Source organism: Phascolarctos cinereus, unplaced genomic scaffold, assembly GCF_003287225.1.
Source record: "Phascolarctos cinereus isolate Bilbo 61053 unplaced genomic scaffold, phaCin_HiC Scaffold_4;HRSCAF=312, whole genome shotgun sequence".
Taxonomy (NCBI): Eukaryota; Metazoa; Chordata; class Mammalia; order Diprotodontia; family Phascolarctidae; genus Phascolarctos; species Phascolarctos cinereus.
In genome coordinates this window covers 338,473,220-338,491,866 of record NW_027555847.1, presented here as the reverse complement: position 1 = coordinate 338,491,866, position 18,647 = coordinate 338,473,220, and the positions used below count along the sequence as shown (strand labels likewise).

The following is an 18,647-nucleotide window of genomic DNA, read 5'->3' as shown; positions in this document are numbered from 1 at the left end:
CATATTCTGGAGATGTGTGAAGGTTGATTCAAAGGCTAAATGTGACAAAATTAATATGAAATAAAGTTTTTCCCTTAAACGTATATCATTTGAAAGAGGCAATGGTGGAAGCTTGAGGGCAACATGAGACTGTGATGCCCAGTGAGGTGCCCTTGATACAGGAGCTTATGTCCAACCTATGAGGATGATTTCTGGTCATCTGGCATAAACTGTACTTGGTGAACTTCCACTGAGGCCTGGAGGAACGTTAAGGGTTTCTCTACCCCCTCTTTGCTGTTGTTCAGTCATTCCACTCATGTCCAACTCTTCATGACCCCATTTGGGGTTTTCTTGGCAGAAACACTGGAGTGTTTTGCCATTTCTTTCTCCAGCTCATTTTACAAATGAGGAAACTGAGGCTGACAAGGTTAAGTGCTTTACCCAGGGTCACATAGCTAGTAAGTGTCTGAGGTCCCATTTAAACTCAGGTCTTCCTGACTCTAGGCCCAGCATTCTAACCACTGCACCACCTAGCTGTTTCTCCTCTTAGACTTGTAGTTATGATGCAGGGCAAACCCTTCTTAGTGGCCTTCACTGGTATTTCATATTAAATTAAGACAAGTAATACATGGGCCATCCCAAGCTTTTAAATGTAGTAAAGGCAGAAGGGAATCTCATTTTCATCTTTGAATTTCCAGTGTATAGCATAGCACTGGGGACACAGTAAGTAGGTGCTTAATAAATGCTTGTTTCTTAATTAAAAAAAAAACAAAACATAAAATCAAAAAGACTCATAAGTGTACATTTGCAGAAACCTAAAATACGAAACAGTAACCCATAGATCCTATTATACAATCCTGGGAGGTTGATACTTAAAATATCACAACATGAAACATCAAATGAGATTATAGTGAAGAGCTGTTCACTCCAGCTCTGGAGTGTCTGAACAAATTCCCTCAAAGTGCATGTCTATATATCTCATGATACAAGAGATTGCCTTTAAAAAGTAAATAAATGGATCTTGGAGGAGACAAAGTATGGCATGTCTTGCTTAAGAATAAATAGCATAAAAACATTGTGAATCCTTAGGAGTCCTCAGGTCAGAGCTGGCCTTATGTATGGGTAGAATTGCTTTGGTGTCACCAAATACTTTCCCTACCAGCTGGCCCCAGCTTTCAAATTCAATCTCCTTCTTTAAAAAAACCCCAGATTACATTATATACTACAATAAATTAAAAATTGAGATGTGATCTGAATATTAAAGATTATACCAAAAAAAATTAGTAGAGAAACACAGGTCATATACTTTTCATAGCTATGAGAAAAAGATCTATTCTTTTTAATTTTTAGGCAACTAGAGTTAAGTGACTTGCCCAGGGTCACACAGCTCATAAGTGTCAAGTATTTGATCTGAGGCCAGATTTGAACTCAGGTCCTCCTGACTTCGGGGCCTGTGCTCTATCCACTGCACCACCTAGCTGCCTCCTAAAAGAGATCTATTCTTAACCAAAGGTGATTAAAAAACAGATATAATAAGTACTTACAATGACATGAAATTGAAAAGCTTCTGCACAAACAAAATTAACGCATCTAGGATGAGAAGGAAAGTTGTTTAATGGGAAAAAATCTTTGTATTAAGTTTTTCAGATAAGGGTTTGGTATCTAATCGATATAAATAAGAAAAGCCATTCTTCAAAAGATAAGTGGTCAAAGGGTTATGAACAAACAATTCTTAAAAGAATTTCAAATTATTAACAACCATAATAAAAGATGGTCCAAATCTCTAATAAGAGGTGTATATCAAAACAACCCTGAGGTTTCACTTTATACCCAGCAAATTGACAAAGATAATAAAAGGCAGGAATAGTCAATGTTGAAAGGGTTATGGGAAGATAGGCCAACTGATGCATCGTTGGAATCAATTAAAGTGACTAAAATGTCTATATACTTTAACCCAGAAATTCTACTATGATTATATCTCAGGGAGGTCATTGATAAAAAGAAAGCCCCTATATATGCCAAAATATGCATAGCAGACCTTTTTTGTGGTAGCCAAGACCTAGACATAAAGTCAATGTTCATCGACTAGGGAATAGCTAAAAGTGTCCTCTGGATCCTATATAAAAGCATTGAGTTAGCTATAATCAGGGAATTCCAGAAATTGGAGCAAGTGTGGCCTTCCAATAAAACCTAGGAAGAGGAACCATTGGATGGAGGTTGGGGGTGGGGGAGTGACCTTGGCTCTGGCCTTGGCCAGAGTCTGCAGGACTTGGGACTTCTCAGTGTCCCCACGCCATCCCCTCAACAGTAGCAGTGTCTGTATCAGGAGCCAAGAACAGACTGGGTGCAGATTCACCATGCTTAAGGCGAATGCTTAAGTATTTCACGAAAGAAAGAAATGGACTTCCAGCAGCCAGGAGGGATGTTAGCTCTTTGCCACATGTGTTCTCTAAGCTTGAGGCCACTTTCCTCCGGACTATCTATGTGCTTGTGGGAGAGTGTGTCACAGATTTTTTTCCCCACCTGTTCCAACTGTTTTTTTTTTCTAACTGTTGAACTCAGGCCCTGGTGTCAGGAAGACTCATTTTCCTGAGTTCAAATCTGGCCTTAAATACTTACTAGCTATCTGACCCTGGGCAATCACTTAACCCTGTTTGCCTCAGTTTCCTCATCTGTAAAAGGAACCACTACAGTATCTTTGCCAAGAAAACTCCAAATGAGGTCATAAATTGTTGAACGCAACTGAAACAACTGAACAACAAAAAACCTCTTGACTCTAAGGCCGACATCCTATTCACAGCTAGTTACATGCTTATTACATGCTTGCTGATGGAATGACAAATCCTAGTCTCCCAATCAGTTTAAAATACATTCAGGGAGCCATTTCTAAATGAAGGTAATCATTACTAAGACGTCTAGAAGGTCTGAGGTGGCCATGTGATTTAGGAATTTTTTATCCCTGTGGATCCCAACATGATGCTGTAACTCTAGCCCCAGGGGCTGTATCTGGTGACCAGTCCCAGATCCAGTTCCTATGCACATCATCAAGGCCAATAACAACTCCTTATGGAAATTTGTATGTGCCATAGGCTCACAGTTTAGAACTGGAAATGTCCTCAGAGATTGATGGATGGTCTTGTCCAATACCCTTAATGCTCCATGGAAAAGACTGAGAGGAAAGGAGAGCCAATAGTATCAGCCAGGAATAGAGCTTAGCTTTGTTTTCTTGTGTCCCTGGTCTTGGGGTGTTTTTTAAGGGCAATTTCCAGGTACCATATTCATCTCTTCCTTCTCGGATTGTCTTTTGCTGGCAAAAGACCCCTAAGCAATGCCGGCTGGGTTCACTGTGTTTGTTCCAAGACAAAGGGCCATAAGTACAAAACAGAAACCAACAGTTGAGGGATGGAAGCCTTGCTCTTTTCCTTTCTAAATGGGAATGTAAAGCAATCTATCTTTCAAATGCTGAATTACTGAGCTGGGGTTTCTATCATCACACTTCACTTAATATTCCACTGGCTTCAAGAGTTTCCATGTATGTATTCCTGTCCTATGGCTTCCACCTGGCCAGTAGGGTTTTCTTACCACTGTGCCAATTCCAGAAAATTCAAAGGAGCAATAGAAATTGACTTAAAAGCTTTCAACAGATTTCTTCTGTCTGTGGCCAAAATTTCTGGAAACAACCTCAGCAGCCAGCTTTGAGGAAAACCCCCCCAGCTGCCTGGGCCAAGGTCCACCGGACCACAGGACTCTGAGCTGGAAGGGACCTACCCTGCCTCCCTCGTTTTACAAAAGGAGACACTGGGGCCCAGAGAGGTTGCCGCTTGCCCAAGGATGCACAGAAGTAACAGAGCTGGAATTCTTGTTAGCTATTCCCTGAAGCTGAAATCACAGAATCACAGAAATGTGGATTTTAAAAAGACCTCTGGGGTCTTCCAGTCTAGCCTAAAAATCCTTCTCTACTATATCCTGGACCAGTGCCATCCAGCCTCCTCTTGAAGACCTCCAGTGGCGGGGAGCTTACTACCACCTGAATCAAATGATTCTACTTTTAGCTTCTGTAATTATTAGGAAGTTTTTCTTTACTTCGAGTCAAATCTCTCTCTCTATAAATTTTGCCTTTTATTCTTGCTTTTGCTATCTAGGTCCAAGAAGGAAAAAAAAACCAAACCTAATCCATTTCCCACATCATGGCCCTTCAAATATTTGTCCACAGCTAGCACAACGTCCCTAAGTCTTTTCTTTTGCCTTTTAAAGCTCCCCAGTCGTCACTGAATTGATACATCATGCTTTCCAGCCCTCTCATGATCCAGGTCACTCTCTTCTGGAAACATTTCACTTTACCAATTCAGCAAGCACCAGCGAGCAATGCACTGAGCCCTGTGCTAAGCACTGGTGAAACAAGGACAACAATAAAATGCCCCTGCCCTCCAGGAGCCTAGCTGCAGTGGGCTGTAATGGGGTGTTCAGACAGGACCAGCACCTCTGGGGTGAGGGCGCTGACCCCTTTTCTGGGGACCCCCTGGCACTCACTTCTCACCTGTGGCTCCAAGAAGCTGTAGCCATTGACCTATACACATATACATGCATACCTCTCTCTCTCCCTCTCCAAATAGCTCCAAATCAGCCATATACCAGATAAAGGGATTTCAGAGCTCACAAACGTGGAAGTGGTGCCTCTGTGGGTGATGACGAGATCAAGGGTGTGACCAGCTCTGTGTGTAGATGAGGAGTGGTGGAGGCGGCGGCCCCGGGGAATAAGTGAGCTGAGGGACTGGAAGGTTAGAATATCAATGAAAGTATGTTGGAAGTGCCTAGTTTGGGACAGGGGTTGGGGAGAAGGAAAAGACAGTGAGACAGGCACTGAAGTCACTATGGAAAGGAGATGTGTCCGGGAGGTCGATAGACATCAGTTATCAGAATTTTGATTGGGTAATAGATGTGGATTGAGTGAATCTCAAAGGAGGAAAGGTTACTGGGCGATAGTGACAGAGAGCCTGGAAGTGGCAGTGGGAAGCAAGGAATATTCCAACTCCCTTCACTCAACCGGCGAGTCCAGGGGCAATAAGAGAAAGTGTAACCACTTCTGGATCGGGAGGCCGGGGAGGCTATGTCATCAAGAAGGAGCTATAACTCCGCGGGAGCCAGAAGTTGGGAAGAACGGGAAAGGAAAGATTTTGTTTTTGGATGTAGGACAGATATTTATTTCCTTTAGACAAAAGAAACGCTAAAAATACAAAAAACTCACAACATAGCTTGATAAAGACTTAATACAGAACACAGTAAGATAATCGTTATTATATTCTCTATGAGAGTTTGAGACTTAAAACATCTAAACGTCTTCAGCAGCTACCCTGTTTGTCTTCTGAACTCTCTCATTCTCTTTTGTGCATTTAAAAAATACTTGGCAAATCTTTCTTCCTTCGTTTCTTTTTCTTTCTTTCTTCATCACTCTTACTACCTGCCTCCCAATTCGTCATATCCCCCTTCCCACCAAATGTTTATTTTATTTTATTTTATATTTAATTTATGGAATAAAACAAGCAATAAAAATGATGATTGTACTTGAAACTGCAAATCTACCATGCATAACTTACTATTGCTTTCAAATATACAACAAAATTATCATGTAAATTTCTTTTTTTTTGTTCCTCCCTCCCCCACTCCCGCCCTAGAGATGGCTACCATTAGACACAAATACGGATATATATGTAAAATTATTACATACATACTTCTATTTATCAGTTCTTTCTCTGGATGCAGACAGCATCTTTCTTCATATGTCCTTTACAGTTAATTTGGGTATTTATAATAGACCAAATAACTCATTTCCTCAAAGTTGCTCTTAGAGTAATATTGCTGTTACTGCATATAATAGTCTCTTGGTTCTACTCATTTCACTCTTCATTATTTTGTGCAAGTCTTTCTGTGTTTTTCTAAAATCATTGAGCTCATGATTTCTTACAGCACAGGGAAGGAAAGAATTTAAGACGAAGGCAAATTTTTGTTGCCTGTGAAGCACATGTTCAAGTGAGCACAGTGAAAGGGGTAGAACACTCTGTGTGTGTGTGTTTTGAGGGAAATTTGGAGATGTTAATACTATATTAAATTGCCAAAGGGTTACTTTATAGATTTAGACAAAGTAATAAAAATTCATTTGGAGGAACAATAAGTCTAGAATCTCAAGGGATACTAGAGGGAAAAATAGGAAGGAATGAAGGAGAATAGCGTCCGTCACTAGGTTTCTAGGATCACATTTCTGGATATCCACCCCCAAGAAAGTCACAGGTCAAGTTCCCACAAACACCAAAATACTTATAGCAGCACTTTTTTTTGGTAGGAAAGATAATTAGGAACAATGTGGGTACTCACACATTAAAGAATACATTTCTGAACAAATGTAAATGTTATGAATATTATTGTACCATAAGAAATAAAGAATCCAGAGAACTGGGAGATGTAGCAAGACAAACAGCATGAAGTAGAACAATGAACATAATGATTACAGTAATACAAACACAAACATCAAAAGGCTGCAAAAATTTAGCAGTAAAAAATGCTAGCATTATTAATAAAATGATTAATTACCTAGAAATTATGTCTCTCAAACTTAAACATCACAAAGTGAAATGATTGTCCCCTTCTGGCTACAACTTTCTTGATTTTAACACCATGCCTCAGCTTCGGTCTCATGCTGGAAGCTCTCTCAGTGCCTTGGGCATCCTCACCTACAGTCTTCTCATCCAAGAACATTCATCTTCTCCTGCTGTCTTCTTACCCTGGGACATCCCTCTGTTAGAAATAGGCTTGACACCAAAAAGTTAGTATTAAGAAAATTTATTGTAAAGAAAGTCCAGAGGATTTAGATGTTTCTGGCCAGAAGCGGGATCCACCCCTCTTCAGGAGGGGTGGGCCCTGAATACAAGGGAAAGTGTGCTTTTATGCAGTTGAATTCGGCGCAAAACCTCCCAGGCCGGGATTGGTCCAACCCTTCCCAGGTTACACCTTTCCTTACATCTTTCCCCTTGATGTGCTCAAGTATGTTCCCCCTCCCTTGGTCATACGTCCCATGACTCGTTAATGAGGCTCTAATTTTATGCGGGCTGTGTCAGCTAATAGTAATGAAGTTCATTAAGCAGGGGCACTAACATTTTTCAGGTGTCCTCAGGTTGACCCTAACTGGTCTGAGCTGGCTCGACCCCTATCTTGATTTTGGGGTCTTCTTGGAACAATCCACTCACTTCCTATTGGTCAAGCCCAGCCCACCTACAGTGTGCCACCTCCTGGGACCTTTGTTCTTTAAATCTCTGCATTATTCTACCTGTGGAAACTTAAGCCCTTCTAACTCTAACACCTCCACCTTGTCTTTTCCCATCCGTGAGCTCCTTTTAGGCCTTCCATTTTGGGGATGGGCTCGGGGAGGGCCAAACTTCACCTCCTTCCTGGCTATGCTTTTGACTTTTCTGGACTTCAACACCATGACCCATCGTTACCTGTATTTCCCTCCCACCTCCCAATTCAGCTTCCTTTTCCTCCATTAGAATATAAGCTCCTTGAACGCAGGAGCTTCTTTATTTTTGCTCGAATCTTTATCCCTAGGCTTAGCACAACATCTGGCTAGTTGTTGCTGTGGATCCTTGGTTTTCGAAGAGGACTGATAACATCACGGTGATGTTTTGACTTGTTTGTCAAATGGATTTAAGTGAGTCAGAGTTGTAAAAGTTGTCAGCCTCACCCTCTCTTCTGGAGTCATTGAAGCCCAGTAGCGACAAAAGTCAAGATGACTGCCGATGGCCCAGAATGCAGTAGGTTACCTTGGCACCTTTGGTGTGTGACCAGGCTCAAAGCACTCCACCTGCTTCAGCCACCTTCACAGTGGTTGGAACAAATTGTTCTCATCTGAGCATTGGGCCAGGAGAAATCTTTACATGCTTGGGGTAAACTTCCCCTAACTCACTGAGGGATTTGAGGTCTGTTGGTTACCCTCAGCCTGGGTTAGTCTGTCTGCCGACACCGTTTTACCAGGGTGTGGCTGCTGCGGACGCTACAGCTTCTTGGAGCCACAGGTGAGAGTTGGGTGACAGGTGGACACCAAAGGCGATGAGCAGCCCTAAAAAGGGGCATAAACCCCTTCTGGCTAGTATGGGCTTGATAAAGGCTGCCTTTCCTTGAAAAAAAAAGTGATTGTAAAACTTAAAAAAAATAAGTCCTTTGACCCCTTTTTTCCTTTGTACAAAGTGTACTTTTCTATTGCCACATCTAGTCGTGAAGCTTATCCTACCAAGTCTCATACCCAGCAGGCTTCTTTACGTCTTTCACTCATACTCTAAATAGTAGGGTGTAGATGTGATGACAAAAGTTTAATTTCTGCCTCATTTTCCTTTTCCTGTTACTGTCTGAGAATAACTGGGCACCTTCACTTCTACTCTCCCTGTCTGCAGTATCTGGTCAGTTCCTCCCCCTCTTCTTGCGCGCCCCCCCCCCCGACCCCATTCAATTTAAATCTTTCTTTTGTCCTGAATCTCAACATCTCAATTTTCTCATCTTAATTTTAATGACTTGCTTAGAGTTCTTGTATCCTAAGTAAGCTGGGACAAAAAAGAATTATGGTTATCAAAAGCAACGCTTTTGCGATCCTTCCCTGGCATATTTGAATATAAAGGTCCTATCTTCTGCCATTTCTAATGACCTGCTGACTTTTTAAGCTCAGTAAACTTCAGTTTCAGGCAGTTTTGGGAGGGGCGTGAAAGCAGCTTGTCTCCTTGGGTGGGATAGCAGTGTCTATACAATTTTCCCCTGAAATGGATTCTGGAAAGGCACAATTTCTCAGGATGGGCACAGGTGGCACAGGGATAGTGTTCGCAGCTGCCAGCATATCCCTGGGGGAAAATGATTTTGCTGTGGGATTATGGGAAACTTCTGTTGGAGAATCAGAAATGTGGCAAAACTATTTGCCAAGTATATTCAGCACTAATATTTGGGCCAATGAAACATCAATTACCCTCTGATGAATACTGCTATCATGCTATGTTGGTACTTTGAAATACTCAGAGCACTTAGTTCATGTTTCCTGAAACTTGCTTTTTTCCCTCTTGCTTTATCTAACACCAAGAGTTACAAATGTTTTCCATCTGTATTGTAGCCTTAAATGATAGCAATCACCCAAGAACATGAAAAAAGGTCTACTCCTTAAATTTATTTAAAGGTTCACAGGTACAATGTGTAAGGAAAATTATTCAATATGGAATATTGAATGTCACCTTTGGAGTAACAACAAATGATGGTTGATGACATGTTTATATGTGCATTTGCCTGCAAATTTAAGAACACACTATTTTGTGGGAAAGTCTTAGTGAACACAGGATTGGAGTTAGGTGTGGGAACAGCAGAATTAGCAAGGGAACAATTTTTGGGCATAGTTTACATGAAAACTGCTCAGAGCTAGGATATAAAATAAAAGGAGGCAGAGTACAAATGTAGTGCTAATCACAGTACTAGGTAATTACCCATTTATGATTAAAATAGGATTCAGGATATTTGAATAATTTTAAAAAATTTGATTAGCTTTTAAAAAATAATTTGTCCTTATACCTTTTTATTCTTAAGGGCAGCTTTTGGGCATTTATATGACATTTATGGCAGTTTTTATATTCTCTAGGGCTTAGCAAGGTTCAGTGAATTTAGCAATGAATTTGAAGTCAAGGATATAGGTTGAAATCCTAGCTCTGCTACTTACAACCTCTGTATGACCTTGTGTAAGCTGGTAAACCTCTCTGGGCCACAGACCCTTTTCTATAAATTAAAGGGGTTGCACTCAGTGACTTCTGAGGTTGCTTACAACTAAGTACACTTATCCCTTCCACATGGGAAGGGGTAGGAGTGTGGTGACCTCCCTCCCCCCCTCCATGATCTGGAAAATCTGCATAAAATGTTTTGGCCCTCCCTTTGTGCCAGAGAAGCCTGAATTATTATGGTATTAAAAGACAAAACAAATTGATATAATACCATGCATGTATTTTATGCATTTCTGAGTTTCTAAACTTTCTGTGTCATCTGCTGGCCTTTGCATGTCATCTGCAGCTTCCACAAAATTTCCATTTCATTTCTCATGCCAACTCAAGATACATCAAAACCTCGATGGGGAAAGTTGTGATGTGGAAGGGATAACTGCATAAATCTATGTTCTTATGAAGCTTACACAGAAAGGCTACAAGGGCTTCATCAAACGGTCTTTATTATAATTTTCTTGATATTACTTTTATAATACTTATAATAGATTAAGCCATAGTACACTACTTGGCAATGGAATTGTCCCTGGATTTCCCAATTTAAAAAAGAATTTAATTATTATAAAGAATCTATGCTGATCTTTCTATTTTAATTAAAGTCAAGGATATAATCACACTCTTTGTACTACTGACCTTCAAATACACAGTAATTTAAAAATCATCTACATTTAGCTTTAGTAAGTACTTTTGTACTTAGATCTGGATGTGTGCTTGTGCTGACATTTTAGTGCTGCTCTGGTTTTTCTAAACTGTCATGAAAAGTTTATCCCCATAAGCCAGTAATGACCACCTCAGTGCAAGTATCTAAGTTCTTGACTTGCAGAAAGTTAAATTCCTGTGCTGCCCCACACTGCTCCCCATTCATTTGAATAGTTTTGTGTAGCATATTAATGACTTTCAAACAGTTAACCCATCCCAAGGGAATAAAATACTTTATTGAAATGGGAAGCAAGTAATGCAACTTGAAACACAAAACACAGAGTTTTAAAATTTGCTACTTAATGAATACATCATTGAGAAAACAGAGCAATATAAAGTAAAATGATGAGACATGAAATGGTATCGTAGGACCCCTTCTTGACTTAATGATATCAATTAGTCAACTGGTTAAAGTTGTGGAAGTTCTACAATGTAATCATTCTCTTTCTATAGTTGTGTTTTGGTTGGCTTAAGTGTGTATGTGTGTGTGGGTGAAGCATTGAAGAGAAAAGTTGTAAGTATTTGTACTTTAACTCAACTTAATCCAAATGTCCTAAACCAATTTTTTTTTAGGTTTTCAGATTTTAAAAGTACAAATGAAAAAATATGGACCGTGAATTTGCGTGCCAGCTTTGCGCGGGGGTGGGGGGAGAGAGGGGGGACAGGGAGGACATGCTAGTAGTGTTCACTGTTATCATTCCAGTTTTAGTGTGTGTGCTGGCAAAACAAGTATTGCCCCAAACTATATGTGATTCTACCTAAATTAATCCTCTGGTTAATGAAAGCGTGTTACACTTTTATATACATATACATGTACATATACATATACATATACATATACATATATATGTATATGTATATGTATATACACATGTCTTAATTTCATAATTTTGTCTTTTCAGTAGGAATCAAGCTTATCAGATTGGTTCTTGTAACATCCTTAATAAAGTCTTAGCAAATAATATGAAAACAAGTATATACAAATGTACAATTAATGATTTTGCTAATTATTTTCACATTATATTAACTTCCAATTCTCTATCATATACACAATTCAGCTTATTTGGCATAAATGTTGGGTATCTTCCTAGATGAACCCAGATTAATATTTTTAAAAGACCAAAGCAAGTTTTTTTACATTTTCATGAGCAAAAATTTCTTTGAACTTTTATTCTTAAAATGGCTAAATGTTTAGCATGGTATATTTTTCCTACTAATATGGCTAGATCTTGGACACTAGTAGTAACTATTAGTTAAAATTTAACAGTCCTAATAATGAACTAGTAGCTGACAAAATTTTTTTCTACAGATGGGCAAATAGACCTCTTGAACTACTGAATTCACCCTCCTCCATGAAAAGGTTGTTTTCCATATAAAGTGTCATTATTTTAATCTAGAATAAAGTCATCCTGACTCTAAATATTTAAAGACAATAATAAATCAGTGGTTTAGAAATATAATTGTTTTTCTGCAAACAAGCCAGATTTGTCAAACTTGTCATACATATTCAAAGCAAGTACAAGACAGGTATCTTCTTTAAATATCTCCCAGGATAGTAATTTAACATTAAAAACAAGATGGTGGCTTTTTTTCCTCTTTGGATAAAATGCAAGTGAAATATTAATGCCCAAATGCATTTTTATCTTTTGGATGTCCATTCTGTATGTGAAAGCCTGGTAAGGAGAATGAATCTCTGCACAAAAAGCAAGCTTCTATCTACTATATTAAACATATACATATATATATATGTGTAAAAGGTATGTGTGTGTGTACGCCTGTGTGTCTCATTGTACGTCTTGCTCACAAGATGCTCTCTTAAAATGACTCACACTCCCCTAAAACTTTAAGAACTACAAAGAAGGAAAGGGGAGAAGTAAAGGAAAAGAAGGGTGGATAGACATACTATTTTAGGCCAAAGGCTTCATACTATGGCTAAGCCTACAAGGTCACCTGAATTGAGTAACCTAAATTAGGTTAACTAATTATCAATACTTTTTTGGTATTCTATTGACTGAGCATTTTGGTACCATGTAGACATAGATCATATGCTATGTAGACATGACAAATTTCCATGCAGCCCTTAATGCTCAGTGCCTCGTGTGATAGATAGCTTTTAGTTGCTGTGATACATAAACTAGTCATACTAGTTCAATTTGAATATTCTGCTTAGAAAGACAAGAACCAGATTGTTAGTTCAGAAGACAGAAGACATGTTAAGTGCTACTTTTAAAGCTAGACTTTTCCCTGAGCTTTTTGAGGAAGACTGAAGAGCACCCCAAATTTACTATAAATCTAAGTTTAGTCATCCAAGTTCCCTTTTGTATGAGATGGCCTAAACAAAATATTAGGTATCTGTACTCACTTTAAGATTATGCCTCCCAATTGCATTATGTTTGAACGCAAGAATGCTTTACTTAAATAAACCAACTCTTAGAATGAGAAACTAGTTAAAAAGTTTTCACACCTTTTCCATCTATCATAATCTAGCTAGTCATAAGTTAGAGCTCATCTTCACAGGTGGAACTTTTTCGGTGTGGGGGGAAGAAGAAAAAAGGGGTAAGAATCAGTAGGGTTGAGCAGAAAGGGGTAGAGCAAGAAATTACACTTTATATAACTTTAAAGCAACTGGTGGAGGAAAACCTGGCATTTAAATTCTGTCAGTCCCTAATAACAAAAATTTGGGCAAAGAGTAATGAAGCTGGGTTGATATTGCAAAGAATAATCAAAACAAGTAGATAATTCTCTTGTTCTGTATCCATTATCATAACCACCAAAAGGAAACATAAGTAGTAAGAAAACCACTTTGGTCTGCTGTTTTCATTAGAGTAGTGGTGATAGTTATAGTAGTGCAAGACTAAGGCATTCACACAAATCTATTTTCAGTCTGTATTTACAAAGCCTCAGGGAATAAATGTTAGACTATTGATATATACCGGCTATGCCAGTTTTATTATAGCCCCTTGGCAAATTGCCTATTTGTTTCTCCCTCCATGTTCTTCCTTTGAGGAATACCATACTCTGCCAGGTCTCCTCAAGGGAAATCCTATACTTCTTTCAAGGTCCAGTTCAAGACATACCTACTCTGTGAACACATCCTATTGAAAACTTTTTCCTTACTCTGAAATTTCATGGCTCCATCATCTTTATCACAGTAGGTCTACATTTCTTTACATTCTGACTTTAAATTTTCTAGTGTTTTCTTTAAGTCATCTCAACTGGATTGATTATATTCAGCACAGTGCCTAATCCATCTATGAACGTATTTTAGGCACTTAATGGTTGCCACAAAGTATTTATTCATCCTAAGATTGTTTAGTTTAAAAAATTAGATTCTTTGTTTCCATATGGGAAAACAAAGTACACTTGATCAATACACTTGTATATCAGATCAATATACAACATCCATTTATGAAGTTATTATTATATGTTATTCTGCTAACTGATTAGGAGAAACATATCTTAGGGATTTAAATAAAATAAAACTATGGGTTTCACCTGTTTAAAAGAAATTTTGCAAAAAATGTTAAACTTTAGCATAGAAGTAGCAGGAATAGAAACTAAGTGAAATCCAAAAGTAAAGGAAATAATCAGCATCTATTCTTTTACCTGGGATTGTTAAGAAATCAAACTAAACAAAAAATGCCAAGCCTTACCCCACCCCCCCACCAAATACTTCATTTCCAAATTAATTGTTTGTGTTTTACCAAAGTGCAATACCACTAACAGAAACTCTATTCACAGTAAATATAAGAAGTATGATTTGAAAAAAGGAATGTTACAGTTAAAAAGAAACATTACTACTCAATTCAGCACCTACTTTGTTAAAAGGCACTGTGCCATATGCAGGGACACATAGAGTAACAGGAGTTCCTGCCTGTCCTCAAGGATCTTAGAATCTAAGGCAAGGCACCTTATGTATCCTCCCACACATACAAAAGGTAGAATGGGATAAGGGCCAGGGAAGCATATTTAAGGACTATAAAGACAACGGTGTCATACTCAAATAGAAAATGGAGACACTCAACTGTATACAAGGACTTGGTGAACTGTACATTTATTTTTATTTATTTTGTGAAATATTTCCCAATTATATTTTAATTTGGTTCAGGCCACACTTAGGAGTTTTATGCCACTTCTGCTGTAAGAGATAAAAGGAGAGAGCACTTTAAAAGAAAATAAAATTTGGATAGATGGTTTATTTGTCAAAATTTGGAACTTTGTAGGGTCTATATTTAAGTTCCACTTTAAAAGGCAGTTATGCCCCTGAATTTTTTAACCTGAGACAAGTCATTGCTAGTTGAGTCTTAAGTTGTATGGACTCAGAATTCTCCCAGGGGTAGCGAACCCCCACTGTTCTAGCCTGTACCAGAAGGAATACTGTTTAATTTCCAAAATGATGAGACTGGCATAGATCTAGGGCTCCTAACCTGGAGTCTGTAAACTTGTTCTTTAAAAATATTTTAATAACTGTATTTCAATATAATTTGTTTTCTCTGTATTTTATTTTGCATTCAAAAACATTATTTTGATAAGTTGTCCAGGTTTCACTAGAAAACTAAAAGGGGCCATGACACTAAAAAGGTGAAAACCAGTGGCCAAGCTGATTCTATTTATGTGAAATGAAATCTTTTCCAGGTCTACAATTCTGTGACTCTACTAGTCTTTTGGCAAGAGTAGGAAACTGAATGTCTCAGCACATGAGAAGTTAGGATTGTCTATTAAATGAAATTATAAATGTGAAAACATTTTAAAAAGGAACTTTAAAAAAAATTGGGTCTGTGATTTCATCACTGTATGGACCTCCCCAGTGAGGAAAATCCTCTACTAAAGCAGCCCAGCAACACCTCTTCTAAAACTTACAGTTTCTTCAAGGGTTTCCTGGGGCAGTCAGAATGCATCAGAGGGGAGATTTGTACCCAGGTCTTCTTGACTCGGAGGCCAGTTCTACATTTACTAGGCCAGATGGACTCTTTGATAAGAATAAAGCATTAAAATGTAAGGATCACATACTCACAAAAATAAAGAGGGAAGTCTAGTGTGAACAATTAAGATGTTGAAAACAGAATTTTATTTCATCTTGAAATAACCAGTTCACTTTAGCTTTCTAGTCATAATAGACTCGTAACCTTTAGGCAGAGCCACATCAGAAAGTCTGTCTGATTTCTGTAACTCAAATCTTATAAAAACAGAAACAGCCTACCCCTTCCTTGGATAGTAGGAGTCTATTTTGCTGATGGCAAGCTGTTTATCTTTTCAAGCTCTAACAAGTATTTATCCAATCTGTCTGGCCTACTTCTACCTTGTTAAAATGTGGCTAGTAGACAATGGACTTTTAGGGGGTGATACAAATGAATACGTGAAGCACAAAGTTAAGCCAGCAGTAATGAAGAGGTAGCTCCTAGGCCCCTGAAAGGTAAGACAGCATATAAAAAGGCTTTAAAACAAGTCCCTAACCACAAGACAGAATTAATGAGGCTGGGTATGCTTACTTCCCATTCTACCTCTGGACAGTAGTTGGTATCTTGTTAAAAACACTCACTTCAGTAAATAAGTAAATAGAATTCTGGTGATGACAATGATTACAATTCTAGGAAAATCACTATGTTGGGGTTTGTTGTTTAGTGAATAGTGACAGTTAGCATCAAATGAGTCAAGTGCTAAGAAAAAACAGTAATTTTTCAATGCTGCCTGCTTAAATAAAGAGAAAAACACAAAATATATTAAATGACAAAAATTTTAAACTGAACATAAAAGTTTAGATAAAGTGCTTCTCTAACCACATTTTCTAAAGCCTAATAAGATTCTATAATTTCAAAATACACCAACAGAGACATGTTAGAAATTTAAACCTCTGCAAACTACAAGTGGCTTTTAAAAATGCCTAAAGCAGTTTGCAGCATTTGTTCTTTCCACTGAACACTGAATAAAAACGAATTTGCCTAAATGTGGCTCATGACAGCAGTAGCACAGTCTTTTCCTCTTCCCAATCCTCTCCCCTGCCCAGTCTACTTCAGTGAAGATTATGTTCAGTATATAATACGGAAAATGAAAATCAAAGCTTTTTAATCTGCTAAGATGGAGGATCCACAATTTGAGTTCTGTGGTAACAATCAGTGGCATCACCATAATTGAAAAAGAGTCAACTTCGGCCTAATTTATTTATGGTTGCAGTACATAATAACGAGATTGACCATTTCTGTGGCATGTAGAAATCAGTCTTGTTACATGTAATGTATTTGTTAATTACTTTATATTATTAAAACATGAAAACCAGTCATGTGATTCTTCAATTAAAAAAAAATCTTCCTAAGCTCAAATATCTGCACTTTTACCATTCTTAGAATGACTGACTGTCTTAACAAGGTCAGTAAATTTCTGAGTCCATACTGCCATGCCGACTGCTTCAATGCCCTCTGTCTTCTCAATAACAAAATAAAAATGAAAAGTTTTACTTAAAGAATTTTAGACAAGTTTTTTCTTTTTAAAATGCAAACATCCTGAAGCAGCACAAATTTAACTATTCAGACAGGATGCAAAACAGTTCGTGTAGTGCTTCATGTAGAATCCCAGTTATTCTGGAAGAGAAATAGCCCATTTAAGTAAGAGTATGCTTTAGTCTCAGAGGTCAAATAACCACCTTCGATAAGTGATGTTTTTATCTGAAGTCACAGATAAAAGTATACTTAGCTTTACTTTACAGGAAAACAGTCACTGCTTAAGTCTTAAGAGGAAACAGTCTCCCTCACTGAGGCACGTAGCCACCTTGTCTTACAGTCTGAGGCAAATAGCTTTTAGGCATTCCTTCCTCAGTTGCTGCCTCTAACCCAATTGTTTCAAATCTCTGAATTTGTCCCTCGGTACTTGAACCAAAATTATCTGCTGCAGAAACGTCTTCAAAATCTTTCATTGGTCCAGATCCAGAGGACTGTGATCTCTGATCTGACATCTGTTGCTGTTTAAGTCTAACAAAATCTTCCTCATTCGCTGAAGAAACTTGCTTTGATCTTTCAAAATGTGATAAATCTGGACTGATTTCATCTTGATTACAGTTTTGTTTGAAATATTGCTGCCTGGGTGATGCACCATCACCACTTCCTCCATTCTCTACGATCTGTAGGTCTTCTGGTCGTTCCTCTGAGTCCAGCAATGGCTGGGTGGACTCAGACCTTGAGAAGACCTGAACTGATGGAAGCTGGTGCCTATAGCCACTATGGACCACAGTAGAATACTGCACGGTGCTTGAGGTGTTTTGTCCAGATTCACTTTCATCATTACTAGAGATGCTTGGCCTAGAAGATGACATGCATGAAGAACCTCCAATGCCACTACTGTGCCCCTCAGTAGTTATTTTTTCCTTTTTGAAGAGATCTAATGACTTTAGATCTTCTGGAAGAGGCTTTTTTTCATTTGCTTCTATTTCCACAACACTGACATCAGTGTCAGTGAAATTGCCTTCTGGGTACATCTGATCTTTGGGATGCAAATTGTGCTGAGAAAGAGAGAAAACAATCTATCTTTTATGGTGTACATTCATGCTATTTTTTCAGTAGTAAATAATAAAACCTGTATCCTATGAAGAGTTATGAACGTATGTTCAATTCACAAATCTAAGAGTGCATTTGAAATTTTTCCAACTTTCATCAGGTAGACAGAAAATTCACTAAATGCAAAGTAATCTAGATGAGTCTGCAGACAGTGAATTCACTCTGGTTCAGGAACATGAATCACTTTTAGCTCCCTGAAGGCAGGGACTATTCTGTACCCCTAGAACCTAGCATAATGCCTTACAAATAGTAAGTGCTTAATAAATGTACATGGAATTGAATAAGACCATAAAACTTGCCGAACCTTTCCTTCGATATTATTTGCAGTTATATTTCATAAACCAAAAGTCCTACAAATTAGATTCTACATATATTAGAAAATGACTGCAAGATTCTATCTGGACAGAAACCAAGAAATCTGTGGATTATAAAGCCAAACTTTTACTTGGATGGAAACCTTTGGGTACATACTGCAGAACATGTATATATGCAGACACACAAGTATTTTATGCATGTATGCCTATGTAAAGAAATATCTTCTAATCTGTTAAATGTTAATAGGGTAATCAGGTATGACTAGAAAATTCATTCAAGAAAAGATTACTGCAAAATTATTTAGGCATCAATCCAAAGGGGACTT

At 38.2% G+C, this 18,647-nt stretch overlaps 1 protein-coding gene across 2 annotated transcripts in view; it reads right to left on the bottom strand.

The window, feature by feature from the left end:
- Positions 1-10,679: 10,679 nt before the first annotated feature.
- The window catches only part of IL6ST (interleukin 6 cytokine family signal transducer), a 44,550-nt gene continuing 36,582 nt past the window's right edge, over positions 10,680-18,647 (bottom strand). For both annotated transcript variants that reach the window (XM_020997319.2, XM_020997311.2), the window contains one exon: positions 10,680-17,952. In XM_020997319.2, coding sequence (XP_020852978.1) covers positions 17,206-17,952 — 747 coding nt within the window. In that variant the 3' untranslated portion in view covers positions 10,680-17,205. The remainder of the gene's footprint in view (positions 17,953-18,647) is intronic.